Below are 25,115 nucleotides of genomic sequence, written 5' to 3' on the forward strand. Positions count from 1 at the left end.
TTATAGTTAATTGTGAGCATATTCATGATAATAAATATAAAATATAACTGTATTTACAGGTTTTGCAGAAGAAAAAATGGCAAAGTGCCGTTTTGGGGTGTTTTTAAGGACCTTTATTAATAAGTAATTGAAGTACATATAAACATTTTGAACTCTCCTTTAAGAATATGTACATGTATTTCAACTATTTTTTCACATACCGTGTTTTGCTGGAACATCACAGTGTTGTTTTTCACATAAAAGTTCAGTATATTGAGGTTGGTTACTTAAAACAACAAAAGCTAATGTTTCTGATAGTTTCAAAGACCTATCAAAACAGCATAAAAACCAAATTGCTCCAGGTAGAACTAAATCAAAGGATCCACCTCGTCCTCGATAAGCCACAAAACATATCCATGACTCATTTTGTTGCAAACCTCCCTGTCTGCCCCGCACTTGCTCAGTTCTGGGTTGTTGAGGTCAGTGACCTGCATGGGCAGTGGGACTGACATTTGTTCCTTTAATATCCACATTTGATCATATGTGTCACACTGTATTGGAGTAGAGGGTTTGCGATTAGCACCTCTCATCTCCCTCCACCTTCCATATGGACTCATTTGCTGGTGGTAGATGTGGCTCACGGACATCGTCCTGGTACCACACCATGGACTGGTAATGGGCTCATGCGATTACTTCCTTCAAAGCTCCTCATGTGGGTGGTAACTTTTGTGGTACAAACTGATTCTTTGAGAAAAGCCCAATCTAAGATCTGCAACATTTGTTATGGAAGTATACCGGGCTCCTTAAGTTGCCAAACAAATACCTCAATGCCTCCTTCTTTAGGCTCCCAGTGCAGCAAATGCAGATACCACCTCAGCAGTACATTTATTGAGTGACTGCAAACACTTTGACCTTCCTCGCAAAACTGCCCATCTGATCAGCTCCACTGAAAGCATGGAAGCCTGGTAAGGCTGCAGCTTTGGCGGCACCAGGTGCATTGGCTATTATTTAGGTTTCAATGGAATTTCCTGTTTCTTAGTCACACTGCCAGTGACAAACAAGGTTTTCTTGCAGAGTTGTTGCTATCGTCGAAGGACAAGCACATCAGTGTCTGGTGAGTGGATGTAGCCTACAGTTCTGTAGCTCCTCTTTGAACAGCATCTATGCTGTGCAGGATCTTTTTAGTATCGTCCTCTTCTTGTGAACTACGAAGGTGCTGCACATCTAAATGGTTCAAAAAGACATCCTTTCTTGAGTTAAAAATGAAGGTCTCAGACCTCTTCTCAAAATGGTGAAGGGCTTTCTGAGCAAGGTAAACATTCAGCTCGTCCTTGGTGCTGGTACTAGGCAGAACTTTTTTGACAGGTACCATGCAGTTGATCTGATGTGTCTGCTTTAAAACTGTCAACAGTGTTTGCCACTCATGGGCAGGTGCTGCTACCAAAGGAGAAGTTAAAGGTTTTTCTGAGGCTAGGAGTGAGTTGTAGGCAGTCCAAGTAGAAATGCTGTGCCTTGTGATCTTGAATGGCCGACTTGCTGATTGTGCATTGTGGGTTTCAGACACCAGTTGGTGTTCTAACTCTTTCGGGGGTGTCCATAGATTGTATGTCATCTTCTGTTTGACTGGAGCCCTGGACAGCTGAAACATCACTGTCAGTGTGCTGGGCGGTCCATCAAAGTGCTGTTGGGCACATGACTCTGTGTGGCTGCTTTCACGCACCATAGTGCGCCCAAATCATCTTGATGACATACAGTCCTTGGACATCGAACCCCTTCAGCTGAAACATCACTGTCAGTGTGCTGGGCAGTTCATCAGAGTGCAGTTGGCCACATGACTCTGTGTGGCTGCTTTCACGCACCATAGTGCGCCCAAATCATCTTGATGACATCCAGTCCGAAGTCCCTTCTAGGGGTTCAATGTCCATGGACTGACAGCCCTTCTAGGAGTTTGATGTCCATGTACTGGATGTCATCAAGATGATTTGGGCGCACTAAGGTGCGTGAAAGCAGCCACACAGAGTCATGTGCATGAGGCAGCCTCAGCACATCCTTCGCCGATCCGGTCTTGAACCCAGCAAGGGTGGAACCTTTGGCAAACTTGGTGTTTGATGCTGAACAGGCAACAAGACATGTGAAGTAGTTAGGCCTTTCAGCCTGTTGTCGTTGTTGATAAACTGCAGTGGCAGTGGCATGGAGTGTCTGTTTCCAATCTGGTGTATCTTCATTCTAGTCACTATTGTCCACCGCAAAGAAGATGAATTTACCAATATGCATGGTTGAAGGTAAGTTTGCTCTCTGTATTCTGTTGGCCTCTATAACCCAGCTTGCCAACTGTGTTTCTAGCCTCAGGATCCATCAGTATATTCCATGCGGGAGTTCTAGAAGCTTCTTTCTCTGTCAGCAAATCAAGAATGATCACTAGACGGCATCTATATAAGAATGCCACGGATGGCCCTTGATGTGCACTGGGAAGACCATATGCCAAACTCCCAGCTCTACGCTGCCCTACCAAGAGTATCTGTTAAGATCAGGGAACAATCGAAGGACGAGGCTTGCTAGCCACTGTGTCCGCCATCCAGAGCTAGCTGTGAGCCCTTAGTGCTTTTGGAACCCATTGATGGAAACAGGAGCCAAGCAGAAGGAGGACGCAACACAACAAGAAACGCTGAATGCTGGACCGGGATGCGTGGAAGACGACCATCAGAGTTTCCCGAGAAGGCTTCGGCTAAAAACATCCCCCCGCTGAATGACTGACTGTCAACTGACTTCTGGTTGCCTAGCTGTAGTAACTAAAATAATGATACATTCCTTATAAACATGCAGTAAAAAGCAGACTAATGGCACTCACCAACTCTACACCCATGAAGCTTGATTTACATGGAAGCTGCCATTTTTAAGTTAATTGCGCCCCAAGAGTTACGAAGAGTTCTTAGCTAGATATCCTTATGAAATTCAAATAAATTCAGAGGTATAACCAAACCTTGACACAATTAATGATTCTAAAACATTAAACATCGTCATGTTACATACCAGTCACTAAATGGTTGGTCATATCTGCATTTATTTCAATAAAGGTCCTCAAAATCAACGTAATGTAACATTTTGCCACTTTTCATTGGGCAAAGCCCATTAGGACATTAATATTATTTGTTAATTATCATTATTTGTTAATTATCATCTCCGTTTTAGTGTAATAGTTTTTACGCCATTTTAATTTTGATTGTAATGTTTCACTCATATGTTTAATTAATTAATTTTAAGTAACTGTTCTCCTCCCTATAGGAGTGTACAGTAATTCTCCCTCTCAGTTTTTCTGTGTAAGATTTAGGCAATTTTAAATAGTAATGTAATGTTTTACTCCAAATGTTTAACTATGTAACTGTTCATGTAATTCTGCTGCTGGCAGCGAATTGAATAGAATTTTAATAAACCATTGAATAATAATAATAATGAAGAGGCTCACAATTAACTATAAATATGCTCAATTGCCTTACTCTTTGAAATCCTGTCCAATAAGGAGATTTTTTAGGTGAAAATGATGCATGACCTTTGACCTCAGGTCAAGGTCACTAAAGGTCAATAGAAAAAATTGCAACATCATTTTTATTGTTTTATGGACTCATAAGAATGTATTTATAATGGTTGCCATAAATTAACATGAAATTTCCACGGGACCCGAAATCTGTACATTGGCCCCCCTACTAGAACAATGAAAACCTTATATTTTTGGGCCATCAAATTTTAACCCAAGATTTGGTTATCATATGAATTACCCATTTTTTATACATAAAAACCTTGGAATTAGTTGATTTCTTTTACATTATGAATATATAGTGAGGTCATGAAGGTCATGAATGTTCATCTTTATTTAAAAAAAAAAAAAAGTTATGATGAATCTGTTCACGATCAACCATGAATATTCATCACACATTATGTGAATTACCTCGGAATTGTTCATCTGAAAGTGAGTTTATTGTTATTCATTAAAGTTCCTTAACTGCAAACAAACCCTTACAGAAATTACAAAGATTGAGCGCAAGCTCGCTGCAAGCTTGCAGGGAGCTTGCATGATTCCAAATATTTAAATTAGGGCAGGGAAAAAGAACATCTCCTTCAACCTTCTTTGAGCAATTTTAGTGTGTTTGGGCTTGACTTGAGCTGAAATTGAAGCTGTTTCAGACTCTATATTTGCTCCATTGAAGAAACCATTAATAAAATTGTTGCATCTGAAAAATATTATTTTTTGGATCACTCAGAAAATTGAGCAATTAACTATGCTCCAGGGTAGCTACAAAGTCCAAATTAAAAGAGACTAAATATGAACATAAAGGAGTTCAGGCACACAGCCACTGAGACAGGTGTGTAAAACCATAAACCATAGAGGCACCTCCCTCATTCCTTCATGATTTAACATACAACATGAAGCAACAAATCCCTGGCTTATCATAAAAGAAAAAAACATGTTCATGTTCCACCCTTACGGAAAAATTAGCTTGCAGCAAGCTTGCAGCAAGCTAGTAACTAGCTTGTTGCAAGCTTAATAAGCTTGCTGTAAGCTTAAGTAAGCTTGCACAATTGCACGCAACCTTGTTACTATCTTATTGCAAGCTTGCAAGCTTGTGGCAAGCTTGCAGCAAGCTTGCGGCAAGCTTGCAGCAGGCTTGCGGCAAGCTTGGCAAGGTATCGGCAAGCTTGCCAAGGTATCGGCAAGCTTGCCAAGGTTTTCGCAAGCTTGCCAATGTCTTGGCAAGCTAGCCGCAAGCTTGCCAAGGTTTTCGCAAGCTTGCCAATGTCTTGGCAAGCTAGCCGCAAGCTTGCCAAGGTTTTCACAAGCTTGCCAAAGTTATTGGCAAGCTTGCCAAGGTTTTTGTAAGCTTGCCTTTGAAGATTGGCAATCTTGCGGCAACCTTGCCAAGGTTTTTGCAAGCTTGCAATGGTCTTATGGCACAAAAGGTTTTGGCAAGCAAGCTTGCCAAGGTTTTTGCAAGCTTGCCAAGATATTGGCAAGCTTGCAAGTAGCAGCTTGCCACAAGATATATTGTTTTGGATTAATTATTGTCTCTAAATTGTACAATGTGCACATGATAAAAACCACAATGAACCCTACCATAGGATGTGCTATAACAAGATGTACGCATGCTCAGCCATGGTTGTGTGTCCACCATAACATGCCCATTAATGCGTCTAATTACATACATGTACTCATGTTCGACTCGTTGCGACAAAACAATTTTACCCTGGTGAAAATCAAGTTTTTTTCTCTAAATCATTTAATGATTGTTTTTTATTTACATGAAGAACACAGTCCACAACATTAAGTGACTACTGTAGCAATGGCACTCATGTGGGTAATGCGTACACAGTATGCAAATCCACATGGTGGCGTCTTGTAACAGAACTTTACCATGTCGTACTTTTGGGCGATCATTTGCAGTTGTAATTGGTCAATTCATTCAGGGGTAGAGCTTAATGCTCGAGTCTGTTGTTTGGGCTGCCAGTCAAACATGCCCATAAAAATGCATGGTGATCATAGTGAAAATTCCACAAATACCTCTATGTACACTTGTCAACAAAATAATGCACTTGTACATCTTAAAGGGTCACATTGCCTTCAAATTTCAAAAAACTTTTGCTTTTTGTATTTGCTCCTTATCCTTTTGAAGAGTTGTTCATGCAACACCTATAATGTGTTGTAGTTAGTGAGTAGTGAGTAAAAAACCAAACACTTGCCTCTGGAAATACAGCCAGCGGAACATACAGTCTGCCATTTTGTAGAGTAAAAAAATTGGTTGCACAAAATGGCGGACCATGTTCTGTCACAAAATTAAACAAACAACACACAATTTCAGGGGATATTTGTGTGAATCATCATACTGTACCCTACTTTTCAAACATCTTTCCAACCATATTAATTTCGTAACAAACGCTTTTTATAGCCCAAAGGGCCAAATCGGAAGGCAATGTGTCCATTTTATAAGTACTGAAACAACAAATATAAATAATTAAAAAAATAAATTAATCACCTTCGACAGTATTAGGACATTTGGCTACATATAATGTATCATTATCTTCAAAGTCCATAAAAACACATAAGCTGCAAATGGCGTCTACTGGTATTGCTACAAGTATTGTGTCATTCCTTTTACATGGGATGATGTGTTCTACAGCAGCAGAAGTAATATCATCTGTAGATATTTTGTAAGATATTACTTTGATCATTTCAATAAAAGCAATATACATAGTACATGAGCAGTTATTGTCACATGTGCAATCTGAAGGAAATTTTACATATTTTGTCACTTGGCCATAATGCTCTTCATTATTGTGCATAAAACATACTGTAAAGGAATTCCTACGGAGTGGTAGAGTGAACTGTTTTGAACATATGACTGTGTTATGTTTTAAAATACGAGAAAATGCAAAACCTTTATGCAGAATTCCAAAATTGAAACAACCCAACAATAGTCTTAAAGCATCCTTCTCTTTCCGGTTCAAACAATAGCTTTTAAATATTCCGAGTGTATGAAAACCGTCACATATTCTTTCACCAGTAATCCCATGTGAAGACTTATTTTTCATGGATTTATAAAACTTTTCAATAGTTGTCCCAACCTTGAGCTTTCTTGACAGAAAGGGCAATTTCAATAATGTACAGATGTTATTTGCTATTTGTATATCAACTTTTTGAGTACCATGAAAAAGTGACAGCAAATCACCATTCAGCGATTCAAAGGTAAAACATGAGTAAACCCACAAAGGTCCTAGGTCCCGAACAACATCACATAAATGTAATAATTGATGTATATTTGATGTCATCTGTTTAGGCGAGTAAAGAGTGCCATGCATCATACAAAAATGTCTAAGCACTTGCTCACAGTGATTTACAGTGTCAAATGAGATTGAATCTCCATTCAACAAGTAAATAGCTTCAACTAACAGCAAATAATGTTGGTAGTAGACATCTGCCAATAGACCATGTAACACTGGCAATGAATAATACAATAACCACGATCTACATTCTGACGCTTTCCAATATTTACAGTGCTGTTTTATACTTCTTGGCACTCTTGAAATAAAATTTGGTGGTTTAATTTTTCTTAGTCGGGAATCAACGATATCAACCAGATTGGAAATAGAATATGGTTCAGTTGAATGGCTTCCATCAAACCACAGAAATAAAAACCTTCTAACTATTCCTAATAAAACTTGATGCATCCAATCTATTGCAGTCCCATGTATTATGTCAGGCATTTGATTCAAAAACCATGAGGGCCCTTTAATGCCTACAACTTTTGTTTTACTTTGAAAAGCTTCTTTTGCTGCTTCCACTGTTTGTTTGTGTGTTCTTTTGGGGCCATCAAAATCATTGACATTAACAGGAAATACTCTAGCATGCCCACGACCCACACTTATAACTTCTCCTGGTTGGGTACATCTAGGACAACCATGTAAACCGTTAAACTGGGTCATATTAAGCACTATACACTTTGCAGGCATATCGCATGTACCACATAAGAGAATTCCATGAACGTTAATTTGTTCATTGTCGTAATTATCTACAACAATTCCATTGTAAAGTTTTTTTAGAGATGAGTGAAATGGTTTTAGGAATGTGCCCATGCATGGTTTTGACTCACCATACCATATACCAGCTATTAACATATTTTCTTTCAGCATTCGTTTTTGGGGTGGTAATTCATTAATTGCAAAATACAGAGGCCAAATACCGAAACGAGAAGATTTAAAAAGTGGAATACCATCAGTATACCACATGAAAGAAATATTATGTTTATCATCCAGAAAATTACCTGGAGATGACAGTCCTTTATAAACATAACCATCATAAATATCCTCTATATTTTCATGAACTTTCTTTTTTCTGTTAAATCTGTGCTTGATCCTTTCACAAAAATCTTGTTGTTTAAAAAGAGCTTCAAGCTGTGTTAACAGTGGAATTTCAATGAAATGAGATATTGCATTTGTACCAGTTGAAAATACAGTGCTGCAGTTAGGACATTTATCCGAGACGTTTTCAATTATATAATAACAATTACCACAAAACTTGTGAAATTTAAGTGGCATGGACAAGTTTGAAAAATACTTGCGGAAAAGATGGAGTGATGTTGTACATAAATTTGGCTGTTGACAGTGGAGAGATATAAGTGTTAATATATCAACTAAGCAACTTCCAGTCAAACTGTGTCTCAAAACAAGGGAAAGTATTAGCAGCATGCTTTCTGCCACTGTGATCGGTGCACCTGGATACAAACAATCATCATCTGAAACTGTACTTTCTTCAGTACCAGTAGAGGTGTCATGTTCTGATAAATTGTCAGTGTCATTGTTCAATTCATCATGTGCTGTAGCATCATACAACTCATCATGTGCTGCATACCATTCATCATGTCCTGTAGCATCATACCATTCATCATGTTCATCTTGTTCATCAGCCATGTCATCAGATTCATACCGTGTGTCCGCTTCTCCACCTTGTTTTGGTGCATACCGCCAGTCTATCCAGTCTGTCAGTGATTCTTCAACTTCCATGGAGTTAACTTTGTTTGTAGCAGTTGGTTGTGAAACTTGCATAATCTGCACTTGTGCTGCATCATTGATTCAGCACGAAAAAAAGAGGCGAAATTTGTTTTTACTTCGAGCCTTTAAAATCATAATGGTTTCGGAGAATCTCTTATAAAAAATACAATTACAAATATGTCTGGCACGGCGGAGACGTTATGTCATGATGTAGCCTATGACAAACGTGTGATTGATGTTCGTCAGTTTGCTAGGTCTATCAAACGTTGCTAACATGAACAGTTAGGATAATTTAGGCAACATTCATGACATGCAGTTAACCTGGAAACATTAAACTTTTCACATCCACGTTTGCCCTCATGTTACGTGGTGCAGCTGGATACGGAATTAATGTATTGTTAGGGCGAGTTAGGCCCTTACAAATGTAACTTAGGCCTAGTCCGTAGTCGTATTTCGTAATGTTAAACTCCTGTCAAATATTAATTTCTTACCCGTGTCACTGTCACTGTCATGACTATCACTGTCAGTCGCACTCCGACTCTGAGACTCGACATGCTCAGTCAACATGGTCAAGTCATTCGAGCTCGATGCACACTCATCATGCTCATTTCCCGATTGAGATTGGTGATCATCTTGGCCATGTTGTTGGCCGGAAGTTAACGTTAGCCCTACTGCTCCAACATTTTGACAAGCATGACAAGTTTGAGGCTGGAACATTACAGGTCCAACACCAGCAGTCAAGTCATCTGTGGGCACCTCATCTATGTTATATGACCATCCTGACTGAAGGCCTAGGCCTAAGTCATCACTACTAGTAGTAGTACTACTGTTCCTTTGCTCCCCGCCGTATCTTGAGTTCATACGCCATTTTGTTACTCGTGGCGTCGACCTTCTGCAATCTCCAGACATGTTCCCTTTTGAAAGAGAAAACGCATAAGGTCCTCTCCTTTTCTTTGACGTGTTTTCTTGAGAATTGTCGCTCATTTCGATAGCTGTGCTCAATTATAATTGACAAAATTAAAATCGACGACAAACAGTATAAAAAGACTAATTAACTAATCAACGAAGGCCCAAATTTTTCGCAGTTTAACCGCTCGGTCCGGCGGTACGATCGACGGCAGCAAAAACAAACACAGCTTGCAAGACGTCTCGACCGCCGTGGGTAATCCAAGTCGACCGTCATGATGGTGAAAGGACGGCTATGCACACAAAGACCAACTCGTACACAGACAAGCCGTGGTACATGTACACACATGTACATGTACATGTACACGTACACCATAGAAAGAGAACACGGGCCCAGCTCGTACGCGCGCACGTTTTCGTAGATGGCTAAGACGAGTCGACAACGAGCCGAGTTGGCATGTGTGCAAGAGTGACTGGCATGGCCACCACAAAGTCTGTCAATTTCGCGGGCCGGATGTCACGTGTACACAATTAACAATGAGCCAAGCATGGGTGGAAATTATCTTGGGATCGACCACTTTTTAGGGGGTGTCTATCGCAGGAGTTTCTTTAAATATTTAATCGTTTGACGCTTTTCTCCACCATTTAACAGTTTATAGATTACATAACCAAGATATTAAAAATCTAAAAAGTAAATTTCGATATTCAAAACACGATATTAACGCATTTTTGTTTTATTTGCCCATAGTGATAACCCCTATCCATGTTGTATACGTCATCCCTGCCGCGTGACCGCATCATATCCCAGCATGCATCACGTCGATGCCACGCTTTTTTCCGCCCAGCACATTTTCCGAAAGGCGTTCGTGCAACAGTTCATTGATAATAATATTGTTCATTCATATCTTTGTATTTTTAACCTTTCGTGACCTTTGAATCTTTCTTTTGTGGTCATGGCGAACAGTCCCCCTATGCCTAGCTTTGTAAAGGAGTTGTTTGCTTTGAAGAAACCACAGCTGTCTAACGTCGATGGTGGGGAATCTAAAAGTAAAGCCAAAACGTGGTGTTTGGTTTATTGGATTGACGACAAAAAAATCAGTATAGAAAACGTAGCAAGCGTAAGTGAAGATTCGAGAAAGGAGGGAACCATTTCTGCCATTCGATTCAAGGATGGCAGGAAATATCCTGGGAAAGTCCTCCGGATCAGTGGTAAGTTAGGCCTATAACTCAGTCGTTTAAAAACCTTTATGTAAATTGTTAACGTTTTTCTAACAACAGTAACACGCACGTTAGGCCCCCTTACTCATTTTTTTTTTACTTAGTCTTTACTACTAGTCTTTATTAAATAAATAATATTTAGATAGATAGAGCATGGCCCTATACTTCCATTCATATAAAAAATCTGTTGGCAGATAAGGCTTTTTCTCCGCCCATGCCTTGTCCATGCTTGTTCTAAAAACTTTCTGATGTGATGCTTCTTCTGTACTTGAAGATGAGCGGACAGTTGGTTTGGTCTGAAAAAATTCGAAAATTTTGTCAAAATCCAATATTTCTGGGACTGGGAGTAGTTTTTGCAAAAATAATTCCAATTCATCCACTGAAAATACTAAGCCTAGAATCCCGCTTTTTATTTTTAACCAGTAGGAATGTGGGAAAAAGAATCTTTGCAAAAAGAATAAAGGGACCTCCTCCCTCCTTTTCCAAAAACAATCAGTAAAACGTGAATCGATTTAGTTGATGTCCTCCCCTGAATTCTACATTTTGTTTATACTTCACAGACGATAAGAAAGAGCTGCAGAATGAGCAGGAAAAATTTCTGCGCTCAATGGAAGAGTGCTCCCAAGAGGCTGCTGGTGGATGTGCAACGATGGAGGACACATCAACCAAGGCCAAACGCATCAAGAAGAAACCAGTTTTGATGGCAGAGTTCACCACCATTCAAGATGATGAAGAAGCCATGGACCTCGATGAGGAAGATGATGAGGAAGATGGTGAAGATACTGGGCAGCCTCAACCGACAAAGGCCAAGAACATAACAAAGACTACTCTCAAAGGGAAGTCTACATTGGGGGTGAAGACAAAGAAGACAGACACAACAAAGAGTACAACAAAAGCAGCAAAGCTTCAGACGACGCTGGACAAGTTGGCTGTTCAGAAAGCTTTGTGCAAGGAAATGCTCACCGTTAAGGTTAGCCTAAATGTTAAATGTTAAAGTACAAAAAGAAATTTTCTCAAAAAAGCTTTTAAAAACTTCTCATCATGACTTTTTTGGGGAAAAACAACGGAGCAGGCACCCTTTTTATTTTATTATTTTTTTTAAGATTGTGGCTTTTTCCCAAGATGGCGAAAATTTGTATAACCACCTGATTTATGTATTAAATGACTAGCTTTTCACCTACCATTGGCGCTCTTATGTCATGTATGTTGTTGGAAACATGAAAAAATAACTGGTTTCACTTGATTTAAATGCAAAAGCTGACATCGGGAATGGATGGCAAACAAAATTAATTGAACTGTATTCTAATCTTCCAACAGCCGATGAACTTACACTGTATTTTTGAATCAGGAACTAACAGTAATTGTCCTTTAATTGAAGTACAACATATCATAATAAAGAAATCCTTTATTTATTTATTTTTGATGTTTTCTCTCTTTATACAGCCACCAGTTGCTGAGATGAACCCTGGTTCGAGCATGGGGGAAGAAGGGGTAATTTTAAATCTGAAACGGCAGCTGGCAGAAAGGGATAGTAAAATCAGCCAGTTAAAGGACCAGCTTAAGCAACAAGATGAGGAAATTCTCCTGTTGCGCCAAAGATCTGTGTCAGACCTTCCCTTCAGTGTTGGTAAGAATTTTGTTTCCTTGTAATGAAACCAAATGCCCATTGCACAGGTCTAAGATTTCTTATTAACATTTTGGGATTTTAAAGAAATTGGAAGTTGGTGTCGTATTTCTGATGATGGACAGCATCTGTAAACCCACTGAATTAAAACATCTAGGAGATTAATTTTTTAGCGCATTGATGAAGGCGCATTACGCCGCGCCAAAGTTGAATACAACACGCCCATGTTTCAAAACCGCCAAGCGGCCGGATGTATGCTTTTGTGCAATATCTCATTTGAAAGTTCAGAACTTTAGTAATCTTACCAAAATAGCAATTTAACATTTTGATTCATTTTGAAGGTAAAATCAGCTTGAGCACGGACAATGCATCTTTGAATTAATATATTAAATACCTGATATGTTTTGTTTTAGCTATCACCCCCAAAAAAATCAAGCTAATGCAAGAGGTAACCTCAGTTCTCCAATCGTGTCAATCCACAAGGCCAGCGCCATCCAAAAGCCTGCCAGCAGCCCAACCCACAAGCCAGCCACCAAAGGCCACTTTGACATCCACCTTGCCGTCCCCCTTGCCATCCACCAGCAGTCAGCCACCAAAACAAGTGTTTCAAACGAAACTCCAGCTTCCAACAGCAACGACCACCGGCCAAGACATTCATACAGCTCCACCAACTGAAGACACCTCTATGACCCCAACATCTGATGAGGTAAGTGACTCTTACTATGAACAGCCCCATGCCTTTTACCCTCTATTATTTTGTTTTTGATTATAATTTAAGATGTCTACTATTAAAGGGAGGCTTTATCATTGGTTTTCTTTTTGGAAGATTAAATTCATTACACACACATCACAAAACTATACTTTTGTAGTAACTTGGAAGTAATTATTGTTTTCATTTCTTCAATTGATGTAACCTCCCTTTAGTTCATTTTATGATGTGAAGCCACTGCATTTACACTTTTACAAACCATACCTTATGTAATCTGTATCACAAAAAGCCTAACAAGATCACAATTCTACACAATCTGTCATTATTCAAAAAGAACCTTGGCAAAAAGATTTCCTGTGGGTTTCTTGGCCAAGCAGGCACCATTTGCACATGAAATGACTGGTTGCCGTCTGTCCAAAATTGTGCTTTACCCATCCACTGTGAACATTAGACAAATCGCTGTCAATCATATCTTTACTTATTGAGCGTGTCTATTGCAACTTCTTCTTTTTTCCACAGACATTAACCCCATTGTATCCAGGAGGGATACCCCTTTTGACTGAGCAGGACAGGAGAGCGGCTCTCGCCAAGGGTAAATGTAAGGAGACACTGCTGTACGCTCTGCTTTTAGCAGTCTTTGGTGAGAGCCGGCTCGCACAAGGAAATGCCTGTGGGTCGAGACAGGCTGTCAATAGGAAGACTGCCACACCGAATGTCCCACTAGATGCAAGGAAGTTGCATGAAATTAAAGGTATTTTTTTCTTTCACTTTGTTGAGTTCAAAGAGAATGATACTATTTAAATATATTCCACTTAATCTTGTAATTGGTACGTACAGATATGGCAGTTTTTGTAATTGGTTAATGCATCAAAAATAATGGTGAAGCCAAATTGTTGAAACTTTCAGCTTCTTCAGAATGTCTGTCATTTCCCCCCAAAAAAGGCATTCAACTTTTTATAAACATGGTAATGATAAACATTTACATCAGTGTGATGATATGGTAGTAAACATGCAGAATGTCATGGGTTTGAGATCCACCCAAGTCGCCTGTGGAATGTTTTTCCTCGGGGCCGGAAAGCGACTAGTATACATGCAGTGCTTATAAAGTCAGTGTATAGGAAGCTTGCACAGGAGATCAAAAGGTCAAATTTGACTATGCGCTAAGCAATAGTTGTCGTTTGAGTTGATAAAATTGTGAATTATTGTACAGGTTTAAACAGTGGTAATCTTTCAATCCTCACAATTCCAAAAGTTCTTGTGCAAGTTTCTGCAGATGCCATTGTGCCATTTTGTTTAACTTTTGATATGGTGTGACAGGGCATATTTTAAAACTTTAAATCCTATGTAGTTGAATGGATGTTTTGCCCGCAGGAAGTGCTGTGGAATATCCATCTTGTTTGTAAACACCTGACATGGTCTATAAAGTCAGGTTTCTGTACCATCTGAGTTTTACAAAATGGGTAAACTTCTAGTTTTGGCTCATGGTGATCTTTAATTTTTACATATTAACTATTGCACAAACTTCTCTTGCCATTTGTTTTCTAGAGTGCGTACTTCGACGATATAGGCTTCCAAGTGGCCAACCTTGTATGAGTGCCAAGGAATTCAACGATAAAATAAATCAAAAATGTGCAACATCTAGACGAGCACTACAGAGGAAAGCATCGTCTGCACAGTAAAGGGACCATGAAAGGTACCAGGGTACCGCATACCCAACCAAGTATTTCATCAGGGAAACCCAACTAAAAATTTTAAACATTAATCTTATTGTCCAAAGGGAATTGATTGTTAGTCTCTGGTCTCATGAAAATTGAAAAAGTAACCCAATATGCAATTTTATATTTTTTAGTTTTTACATTTTTGAGGCCCAAGCCTGCCTGAGGCAAAGCCGGGAATTCGTACCCATAAAAAGTAGCGATCACTTTTTAATAAGTTTTGGCGAAGCACGCTGAAATGAAACAAGGTCCTCGGAATGTTTTTTACATGATGTTTATGTTTGTTTGTTTGAAATCTGGTAAATTTTTTTTTTTTTTTTTTTTTAGGGAGGGGGCATATCGGCCGTAATTTGCTTTGCACACAAATTTGGGACTCTAACAAGTTGCACTCAAACTCAAATTTGTTTCCTGTTTTTTGATCATCACCCATTCTCATGCCTGCATTTATCTGTAACCTCAACAAATGATAATGTTCTGTTTTTTGCACATTTGACCAAAACTGTGCAGGTAATTTAAGATTTGAATATTTTACAATAATCTCATCATAAGCCTGTTGGGATATGGATTTTTTATTTTTACCATTTCAAGTTGTCTTCTTGTTCTAGCTCACTGACCCTTAGCGGTAAAAATATTTAGGTTTTTCTATGGGGTGAATTTCCCTTTGAAACAATTTTTGTGTCAAGTGTGTGTGTAATATTTCCTAAGTAACAGACATTTCTATTATACTCTAGAGATTCCAATTCCTGATTATTATGTTAACTTGCTAAAAAGAATAGCAAAATAGTTCAGTGCAAGAATTAGTTTCTAAATATCTGTTAAGTAATAAATTATTGTTAGCCATTCGTTATTCAGATGCTTGCTAATATACCACACACTTCATTTTGATGTCCGAGAAAGGGAGATACTGTAAATACAAAACCAAAGCTAGTGCAGTTCTTCATAGAGAAATGTTTTTCAGAGTCGGCATGAGTTCAAAAACTGGCTCATAGTTTGCTAAATTTGAAGGTTTGCCACTGACATGCCCAATTTATGCCACGTCTCATTAAGTTATGTGTTACCACCTGTATTTAGACAGTTTATCTCAAGTTTTTGTTTGCAGTTGTGTTTGTGTTAGGTGAATAGCTTTTCCTTTATTTGTTTGGTTTTCATTCAGTGTATTTTTATAAATGAATTTTTTTTTTTTAAGGAAAATATCTCAGGATTGACGTATGTCAAGAGTTTACATTGTGTTATTCAGATACTTGCCAATATACCACACACTTCATTTTGATGTCCGAGAAAGGGAGATAGAGTGAGATACTGTAAGTACACAACCAAAGCTAGCGCAGTTTTTCATAGAGAAATGTTTTTCGGAGTCGGTATCAATTCAAAAACTGGTTCGTGGTTTGCCAAATTTGAAGGTTTGCCAACGACATGCCCATATTATGCCACGTCGCAGTAATTTATGTGTTAGCAGCAAACAGTTTATCTCAAGTTTTTGCTGTTTTGTTTGTGTTAAGTTTTACTTCAGTGTATTTTTATAAATAAATAAATATTTTTTTAAAAGGCAAATACCTCAGGATTGACATATGTCAAGAATTTAAATTCAATCTATGCAAAGTCGTTTATTTACCTTAAACGCTGTAGGGAAAGAACCCAACTATAGGAATAATAAAACAACACGATTGTTCCTGTTAATATTTTAGTGCAGTGTGCATTAATTGACTGATGATTTGTCTGCAAGATTGCTGCAACCTGCGCAAGCTTAATGTGTCACATATCTAAAGTAAGGCAAGCTTAATTGTGGCAAGCTTGTTACATCAAGCTCACTGGCAAGCTTGCCCTAATTTAAATATTTGGAACAAAACAGGCTAGTTACCAGCTTGACAAGCTTGTCCGCAAGCTTGCTGCAAGCTAGTAACCAAAAATCTGATTTAGGGCAAGCTCCCCGGCAAGCTCCCTGGCAAGCTTGCTGGCAAGCTCACAACAAGCTTGCCGGTGAGCTTGCAGCAAGCTTGCCGGTGAGCTTGCAGCAAGCTCACCGGCAAGCTCCCCGGCAAGCTTGCAGCAAGCTCACCGGCAAGCTTGCTGCAAGCTCACAACAAGCTTGCCGCAAGCTTGCCCTCATTTACATATTTGGAACGATACAAGCTAGTTACAAGCTAGTTACTAGCTTGCCGGCAAGCTTGTGTAAATTTGTGTACAAGCTAGTTACTAGCTTGCCGGCAAGCTTGTGTAAATTTGTGTAAGGGCATACCGCAGTGTTTAATCATAGTGAAAGGACAGAGCCTTTTTCTATGACTGACACATCTGTTGTCTTTACCATGACAAAATACAAAATAGAAAAAGCTTACCATTAAATATCCATCGTTCTAAACAATCATCAATATTCTGGTCATGTTTTTCTCTCCTTATTTGATTTCCAATGAGTATAAAGTATAACTTGCATTTCTTGCTAGTGGTTTTAAACATTTTATTTCTATGGTAAAACGAAACAAAACAAAACAAAACAAGCAGAGCTCTTGCAGTTCATCTGAAGGCATTGCTGCGGGTTGTTCTAAAACCCCCTCGACCCACGACCCACGACCCCCTCAACCATCGACTTTTGCGCGATCTTTTTTTTTGTACCCTGAAATTGCCACAGTTCACAACCTCAGCCAATCACACACAAAATTGTGTATGCTGACATCGACTACCATGCCTCGCACATTACAACAACACAGCGTACGAGACACGTAGTATGCACGAAGCAAACTTCGCACGATTGGCTGCCGAGATCGGGCCTGTGCAATTGTGATGTACAAATAACAAACCGCGGTATTTCCACGTGTATCTCTTGGCCGATCCAAGATTATTATCCCAACTGGGAACCTGCGTGTACCGCCCGAGTACGATTACGGCCAATTCATTACGTGATGATCAGGCGGACCCATTTCCGGCCGATCGCTCTCGTCCTGTGTACTATGGTACTGCTAGTTGCTCTATGCGGAGCTCAAGGTTGTAGATCCGACCATCCGCCCGACCGACCGAATGGCCACACGGACGTGTTTGGGGTCCCCAATCGGTGTGCACTTGTCGTGCGGAAGCGGAGAGTAAATACTCCCAATTCTGTGTGGCTGATGCAGATAAATATAACCGCAGTCTCAGACTTGAAGTCCAGCCTAGTCGTGGAAGGAAGTTGCGTCGCGGGATCACACACTGTGAATTCTAAATCGGGGACTTAATTCTTACTCGGCCGTAAAGCAACATTTTATGAATTCAGAATTGGGACATTCTTCGAACACGGGGCGGACGTCGGAGAGTCGTGGGTCGTGGGTCGTGGGGGTCGAGGGGGTTTTAGAACAACCCCATTGCTGCTCTAGATCAGTCAAGTGGCAGTTTGGAATTCAAACTTGGTACTGCACAGGAAGTGTTATGCAATGGGCAGTGTCAAGTTGAGCCTGAGGCTACAAACTGGTCCACGCACCAATGGTCTCCACATGAGCAGTGAATAGCAGTAGTTTACTGTATGTCCTTGCCCTATGCTTACACCAGGCTCTTATGCAACAGACAATCCATGTTAAACAATGATTCATCTTACAGTAGAGCCTTGATAAACTTTTTAAGAATTGTATTTCTAGAAAATTTGTTTTCAAACCTACAGTAAAGCCTAAAGGACTATTGAGGTATAGGTTTATCTATACAGTATATGTGTTAGTTATGTATTAAATTCAGAAAAGTGGGATTTATCTAGGTTCCATGCAAGTCTGTCAACATGAATGTATTAGTCACTGGCACGTATATTGTACTTAAGTATGACAATACACACAAAGCCATAGATTCAACCAACCCAAATGCAAGCTTGCAAGTCATTAAAAAACATGCGAGCTTGCAGCAAGCTTGCTATGAAACAATGCAAGCTTGTAAGCGTGCACAAGATTGCAATCTTGCCAAAAATCATGCAAGCTTGCAGCAAGCTTGCTAAAAAGATAGTGATGAGCTTGCCAAGAAAGCATGCAAGCTTGCAGCAAGCTTGCATGCTTGCATGAAGACAAAAGTGTGTCACATAAGCTTGCTGCAAGCTTGCACAGGCTTGCAAGCTTGCAAAGAGCTTGCAGCTGGATTGCAGAAATCATCGCAAGCTCACTTGAGCTTGCAGCAAGCTCAATAAGGTTGCCACAAGCTTAATACTAGCTTGCCGCGAGCTTGATTTACCGTAAGGGAAGTTTTAATGGACTTTCATGAAATACATGAAGTTCATGAAAGTCCACTAAATGTTCATTAAACGAATGGATGGACAGTTCATAAACTTGGTTCATGAACTGCTGTGATGAACAGTTATGAACTGTTGATGAATGTTCATGAACTGATCATGAACGTTCTTGATAGTTCATAAAGTGATGAACTTCATCTCAAAGGGGCAACTTCAATGTCAATATGGATCGAGTGTGATGTGAAAATTAATAAATTGTGTTTACAAATACGGAAATGGAATGTTTATGACACTGTGTTTTTAAGCAAGACACTCAACCAATGCCTCGTCCTTCGGATGGGAAGTAAAGTAGTTGGTCCCATGTGTTGTGTAACGCATGTAAAAGAACATAACACAGTGCAATTCATCTTTCTGAAAGTTTGTATATACTCAGCGCCTTGAGTACCTTGTTTGATAGATCGTGCGCTATATAAGACTTCAATATTATTATTATTATTATTATTATTATTATTATTATTATTATTATTATTATTATTATTATTATTATTATTATTGTTATTGTTATTGTTATTGTTATTGTTATTGTTATTGTTATTGTTATTGTTATTGTTATTGTTATTGTTATTGTTATTGTTATTGTTATTGTTATTGTTATTGTTATTGTTATTGTTATTGTTATTGTTATTGTTATTGTTATTGTTATTGTTATTGTTATTGTTATTGTTATTGTTATTGTTATTGTTATTGTTATTGTTATTGTTATTGTTATTGTTATTGTTATTGTTATTGTTATTGTTATTGTTATTGTTATTGTTATTGTTATTGTTATTGTTATTGTTATTGTTATTGTTATTGTTATTGTTATTATTATTATTATTATTATTATTATTATTATTATTATTATTATTATTATTATTATTATTATTATTATTATTATTATTATTATTATTATTATTATTATTATACAAACTTTATTTTTAATTTTGTTGGAGCAAGACTTAAAAAGACCACATGTGAAAGCAACAGCGATATGAATGAATTTGGAAGTTGGGGTCTCAATATTTTATTCACGCAAAAAATAGTTAATGGCTTGACAATTCTACCCTACCAGAGTCTTTCTCGAAGGCTAATGACAACACAACAAACATGAACAGGTAACTAAGTGAAACATAAGCAGTGAAGTGGAAATACATGAATGGGGTTAGAAAGCATACAGAAACAAGAATGGTGAGTTGACAAAACAAATGCCCCGCTGAGATAGGAGTTGCTACACCAAGTCCTTTTTGAGTTATTGTTTAAGCCAAAATGAGCTTAATATTTATCTGAGGGGGTCCAAAAACCATAAATGTCTAGAGGATCCCAATACCAATCCACAAACCAAGTTTGGAGTTGATACGCCAAGTCCTTCTTGAGATATCGCTCGGACAACATTTCTTTTGTTTTAGCCATAATGAGCTTAATATTTATCTGAGGGGGTCCAAAAACAATAGGCTTCTGGGGGATCCCATGACCAACCCACAAACCAAGTTCGGAGTTGATACGCCAAGTTTTTCTAGAGATATCGCTCGGACAACGTTTCTTTTGTTTTAGCTATAATGAGCTTAATATTTATCTGAGGGGGTCCAAAAACAATAGGCTTTTGGGGATCCCATGACCAATCCACAAACCAAGTTTGGAGTTAATATGCCAAGTCCTTCTTGAGATATCACTTGGACAACATTTTGTTTTGTTTTAGCCATCACAAGCCTAATATTTATCTGATGAGATCCAAAAACAATAGGCTTCTGGGGGATCCCATGACCAATCCACATACCAAGTTTGGAGTTGATACGCCAAGTCCTTCTTGAGATATCGCTCGGACAACATTTCTTTTGTTTTAGCCATAACGAGCTTAATATTTGTCTGAGGGGGTCCAAAAACACTAGGCTTTTGGGGGATCCCATGACCAATCCACAAAACAAGTTTGGAGTTGATACGCCAAGTCCTTCTTGAGATATTGCTCGGACAACATTTCTTTTGTTTTAGCCATAATGAGCTTAATATTTATCTGAGGGGTCAAAAAACAATGGGCGTCTAGGGAATCCAATGACCAATCTTGGAGTTGATACGCTAAGTCCTTCTTGAGATATTGCTCGGACAAGGATGATGTGCACACACACTCACACACACACACACAGCCATGTTTATGGTGCAGACCGAGGACTTCTCTTTGTTCTCCCATTGTTGGACATAGCTTATTTTTCAGATGTCCCCTTTGGTTTTGTACACAAAATCTACCGAGGACTGTCCCCGGGGTGACTTTTTCCCGGATCCCTTTTTTTAAAGTCCTCGGTTATCAATAGTAGACATGCCAACACACACACGGAAAGACAAGGCAAACACTAATTCCCCCCGGCTGGCTTCGCCTGCGGGGTATAAAAAGCAAGGGGTAAACAATGAATAGGGGGACAAAAGGGGGGTGGGTTGAAGGTAAGGGACTGGCTTGACCACAAGAAGATGGAAACACAACGGACAATAAGTATTGTTTGAAGCTTTGCATGGTGTTGAGACATAGTAGTAAATAAATAGTAAACTTGCGGAGGTGTAAACCTCTTAGGGTGAGTGCTGGCTCTGAAAAGAGCCGGTTGGGTCTCGACGTTTCAAACAGTATACTCTGCTCGTCTTCTGAAGACGAGCAGTGTATACTGTTCGAAACGTCGAGACTCAACCGTTTCTTTTCAGAGCCAACACTCACCATAAGAGGTTTACACATGGTTGTACTTGCAAGTTAACTATTTATTTATAGTTTCTTCTTACAAAGGACAATATCAAGAGTGGGAAGAGGTGGGGGAAAAAAAGTAATTTATTAGTTCTTGTATGTTCAGACCATGGGGTTGTGAAGGCGTCTAATCCAGAGTTTCTCGCTACTCAAACGAATAGTCCCTACTCAAACGAACTGTGGTAGAGGGGGATTAACGTTATCATCAATGGGAGGGACTTCTGTTCAGACAATGCGATCCCTCAGACTTGGTGGGCTTCTGTAGGCAACTATTTATGTGTTATTCCTGTACAACACGTTGAAGTCGATCTGATGTGTGAAGAATATGACGGTTAGAACTGGTTATTTTACGAATGGGAGGAAGTGAGGGGTGGAAAGTGACAACAAAAGGAACTTTCCCCTTTGAACGCTGTTGTTGCTTGGGTCCTTTGGAAATATTTTATATTTTTGCAATATTTTATTTAATTAACTGCATTCTCTCCCCACATGTTTAAAATAAGCCTAGCAGGGTCGTAGCCAACTAATGTGTGGAGAAAAGTCGTAGTGGGGATGCCCAAGCAGTGTGGTAGCATCGTGGTGAGATCGCAGCACTGTCTGCAACCATTTCAAAGTAGAAAATAACTAGATAGGCATCATCCCTACCCAATCCCGCGAACAGAAACCTACGGTCTCTTGTGGCTGATTTGACATGCATTTTCAAATATTATAAAATTATTCTTTAAGATGACGACTTGTGACAGGTGATGACGTCAACATGCTAACCCTCTTTTAGGACATATAGCACCAATCCCTTTCATCACTTAAAAGTTTAATTTTAATAGCTTGTTTGGAACTGCTAAACGGTGCTTAGAAAACACCGTCCAGAGTCTGAAAGAGAAAAAAATAACGAAAACCAGAGCTGTCCCAATCTGCGAAGTGAAACCACTAGAAATCCTAAAAAGTACTTTGGACTACTCTGATTGTCATGTATAACGAATATATTATCATTTGTAGCAATTAAGAAGTGGTTTTGTCATCTTCGTTTGACATTTTTCCCAAAGTGTTATTATTGAAATTGTTATCCATCGTTTTATTAGAGTATAGGATGAAACAAAAACCAATTAAACAGTAGAAGTTTTACATGTTTACACTTATTTACTTACAATGTTAGCCAATGGTAAAAGATCTCTGTTTTCAGTGAGAAACCTTAAGGCTCCGAATTCAGGATCTCGAACATCAATCAGCGGGTCTGACAGAGTACAAAATTCATTTGTCCTGTAATAAAAAACATAATGAATAAACAAACGTTAAAAAAAATGGTTTGTAAAAGATAACATAAGAAAGGTTTTTATAAGCTTTGGCGATATGTAGAATGTTCGTGCGCGTGATGATTAAAGAAACATGTTTAAGAAATATAGTTTCATTTGGAGGGATGACTTGAAGGCGCGTCTAATCCAATCGTCAGGGTCACGTGGTTTATTGAGTGCGGGAAAGTTAAAAATCAATGAAGCGTATACGCGTATATAAGGGGACAATAGGTTCGGTCAATCAGTTCAGGCCGTAACACCGCACACGGGAGTGTTAACTTGGGGTTAACAAAATTCTTTTGCCAATGGTTATCTTTCACAATCATGGCGTCCAGTGATACTGCCCAACCTACAGCTTTTAATCCAGAGGCACTCTTCGATAAATTCAAGACCTATTTCAACCATAAATTCGAATCTTTGAATAACTGTAATCAAAGCACAGACGACACCAGTATAAAGGAGCTTCGGAACAAGCTAGAGGCGAAAGATCTCAAACCGGGAAATGCAGCACAATTTGAATTTTGTGGTAATTTAGAGACCGCCCTTGACAAAATCAAGATATCTCTTCTAAAGAAGGGCAACATCCAGGAAGCCATCGAAGGAATCCAAGAAGCAGAGGAGCTGGTGTCCGAGCGAAAGAAGAAGATTAAAATTGCCGACAACAGCAAGGCAGGGTGGATAACAGTACAACACCTGGACAAGACAGGGGACAAACAGACAGCTGAAGAGAGAAAGCGTGTCCAGATCGCAGAAGAATCTGCGTTGAAAGAGTTAGAAGGAAGAAAGCGACCCCGAAAATCTCCCAGCTCGAGCGATGTGGGCGCCAAGAGATATGGCGATCCTAGTGATCGTTATCTTTTTCGAGGTATATGTATATATTTCATCCCCTTCAAGAAATACTTTGTTATAGTTCATCACCGTTGGCTACGGCCCAATCCCATGCTATAATAAAATTATCTGAAACAAATTGTTTGTATTTTGTAGTGTGTTTTGTTTCTTGTCGTCCATAGAAAATGAAACTGCTTTTCATGCGTATGAGCGTAGCGAAGTAGTATGAAAATATAGTTTCATTTGGAGGGATGACTTGAAAGCGCGTCTAATCCAATCGTCAGGGTCACGTGGTTTATTGAGTGTGGGAAAGTTAAAAATCAATGAAGCGTATACGCGTATATAAGGGGACAATAGGTTCGGTCAATCAGTTCAGGCCGTAACACCGCACACGGGAGTGTTAACTTGGGGTTAACAAAATTCTTTTGCCAATGGTTATCTTTCACAATCATGGCGTTTCTATATCGTTTGATAACGTTTAAACTCTTATAACTCTTCTGATTGATATATTTCTCTTATAGGCTTGCCACATGCTGACATGTGCTTCAGTTGTAGAAGGCCAGGGCATTGGGCAAGAGAGTGCCCATTCTACCCCGTCGCCATCACTTCCAAGGCCAAACCAAGAGATAGAGCAATGTCGACGGCTGGATACAACCAGTTCAGTAGAACCTCACCCTGGCAGGTCCCAGTTTATCAGCGACCAAGCCCGGCTCTTATTGCCAGCACCTTCACAAATTCCAACATCCCAGTCCCCTATACGGCAACCATCAACAACGGAGCCAGCAGCACAGGATCAAGCGGGACAGCTTAAAGTCACCCACCTAGAGCAGAAATTCGGGGATGTGTTAGAGGTACAATGTGATTTCGATAAATACATTAACAAAGAGCTAAAAACTGATAAAACGAATGTAAAGGGAAGACTAAAGCAGTGTGCCCAATTTTGGCAAAGTATAGGTGCATCTAAAATGATCATGTCGGTAGTTACTGAAGGTTACAAAATTCCTTTTATAGAATTCCCACCACCAATGTTTTATCGGAACAACAATTCAGCATTAAACGAGATTTCCTTTGTCACTGATTCCATCCTTGAATTGTTAACTTCAAACAGAATATCAGAGAAGCCAGACCCATCTTACACAGTTAGTCCGTTATCTGTAGCTTTTCAACCTTCAGGGAAGAAACGATTAATACTTGACTTGAGCAGAATAAATAAGTTTGTACAAAAGAATCATTTCAAAATCGATGACTGGAAAGTTGCCTTGCAGTTTTTCTCTGAAAACGCACAGCTTATATCTTTTGACCTTAAATCAGGTTATCATCACATAGACATAGCTAACGCTTATCAGAAGTATCTCGGGTTTTCACGGACAATTAATGGAGTTCAAA

The 25,115-nt window shown here is 39.1% G+C and overlaps 2 protein-coding genes and 1 long non-coding RNA gene across 3 annotated transcripts in view; 1 reads left to right on the forward strand and 2 right to left on the reverse strand.

The window, feature by feature from the left end:
• The window catches only part of LOC117294504, a 59,113-nt gene that overhangs the window by 19,392 nt on the left and 14,606 nt on the right, over positions 1-25,115 (reverse strand). The window contains exon 2 of the long non-coding RNA XR_004519542.1: positions 22,758-22,869. This is a non-coding gene — a long non-coding RNA (uncharacterized LOC117294504). The remainder of the gene's footprint in view (positions 1-22,757; positions 22,870-25,115) is intronic.
• Positions 5,848-9,612, reverse strand: LOC117294502. Its single transcript, XM_033776941.1, has 2 exons — positions 9,006-9,612; positions 5,848-8,582 (listed from the first exon to the last, which is right to left on the reverse strand). Exons 1-2 carry the CDS (start codon positions 9,496-9,498, stop codon positions 5,995-5,997), a joined length of 3,081 nt encoding a protein of 1,026 aa, XP_033632832.1. The 5' UTR covers positions 9,499-9,612; the 3' UTR covers positions 5,848-5,994.
• Positions 10,164-15,391, forward strand: LOC117294503 (protein MLP1 homolog). Its single transcript, XM_033776942.1, has 6 exons — positions 10,164-10,629; positions 11,199-11,608; positions 12,082-12,265; positions 12,676-12,968; positions 13,491-13,722; positions 14,517-15,391. Exons 1-6 carry the CDS (start codon positions 10,374-10,376, stop codon positions 14,648-14,650), a joined length of 1,509 nt encoding a protein of 502 aa, XP_033632833.1. The 5' UTR covers positions 10,164-10,373; the 3' UTR covers positions 14,651-15,391.

Source organism: Asterias rubens, chromosome 9 (genome assembly GCF_902459465.1).
Source record: "Asterias rubens chromosome 9, eAstRub1.3, whole genome shotgun sequence".
In the NCBI taxonomy this organism is placed as follows: domain Eukaryota; kingdom Metazoa; phylum Echinodermata; class Asteroidea; order Forcipulatida; family Asteriidae; genus Asterias; species Asterias rubens.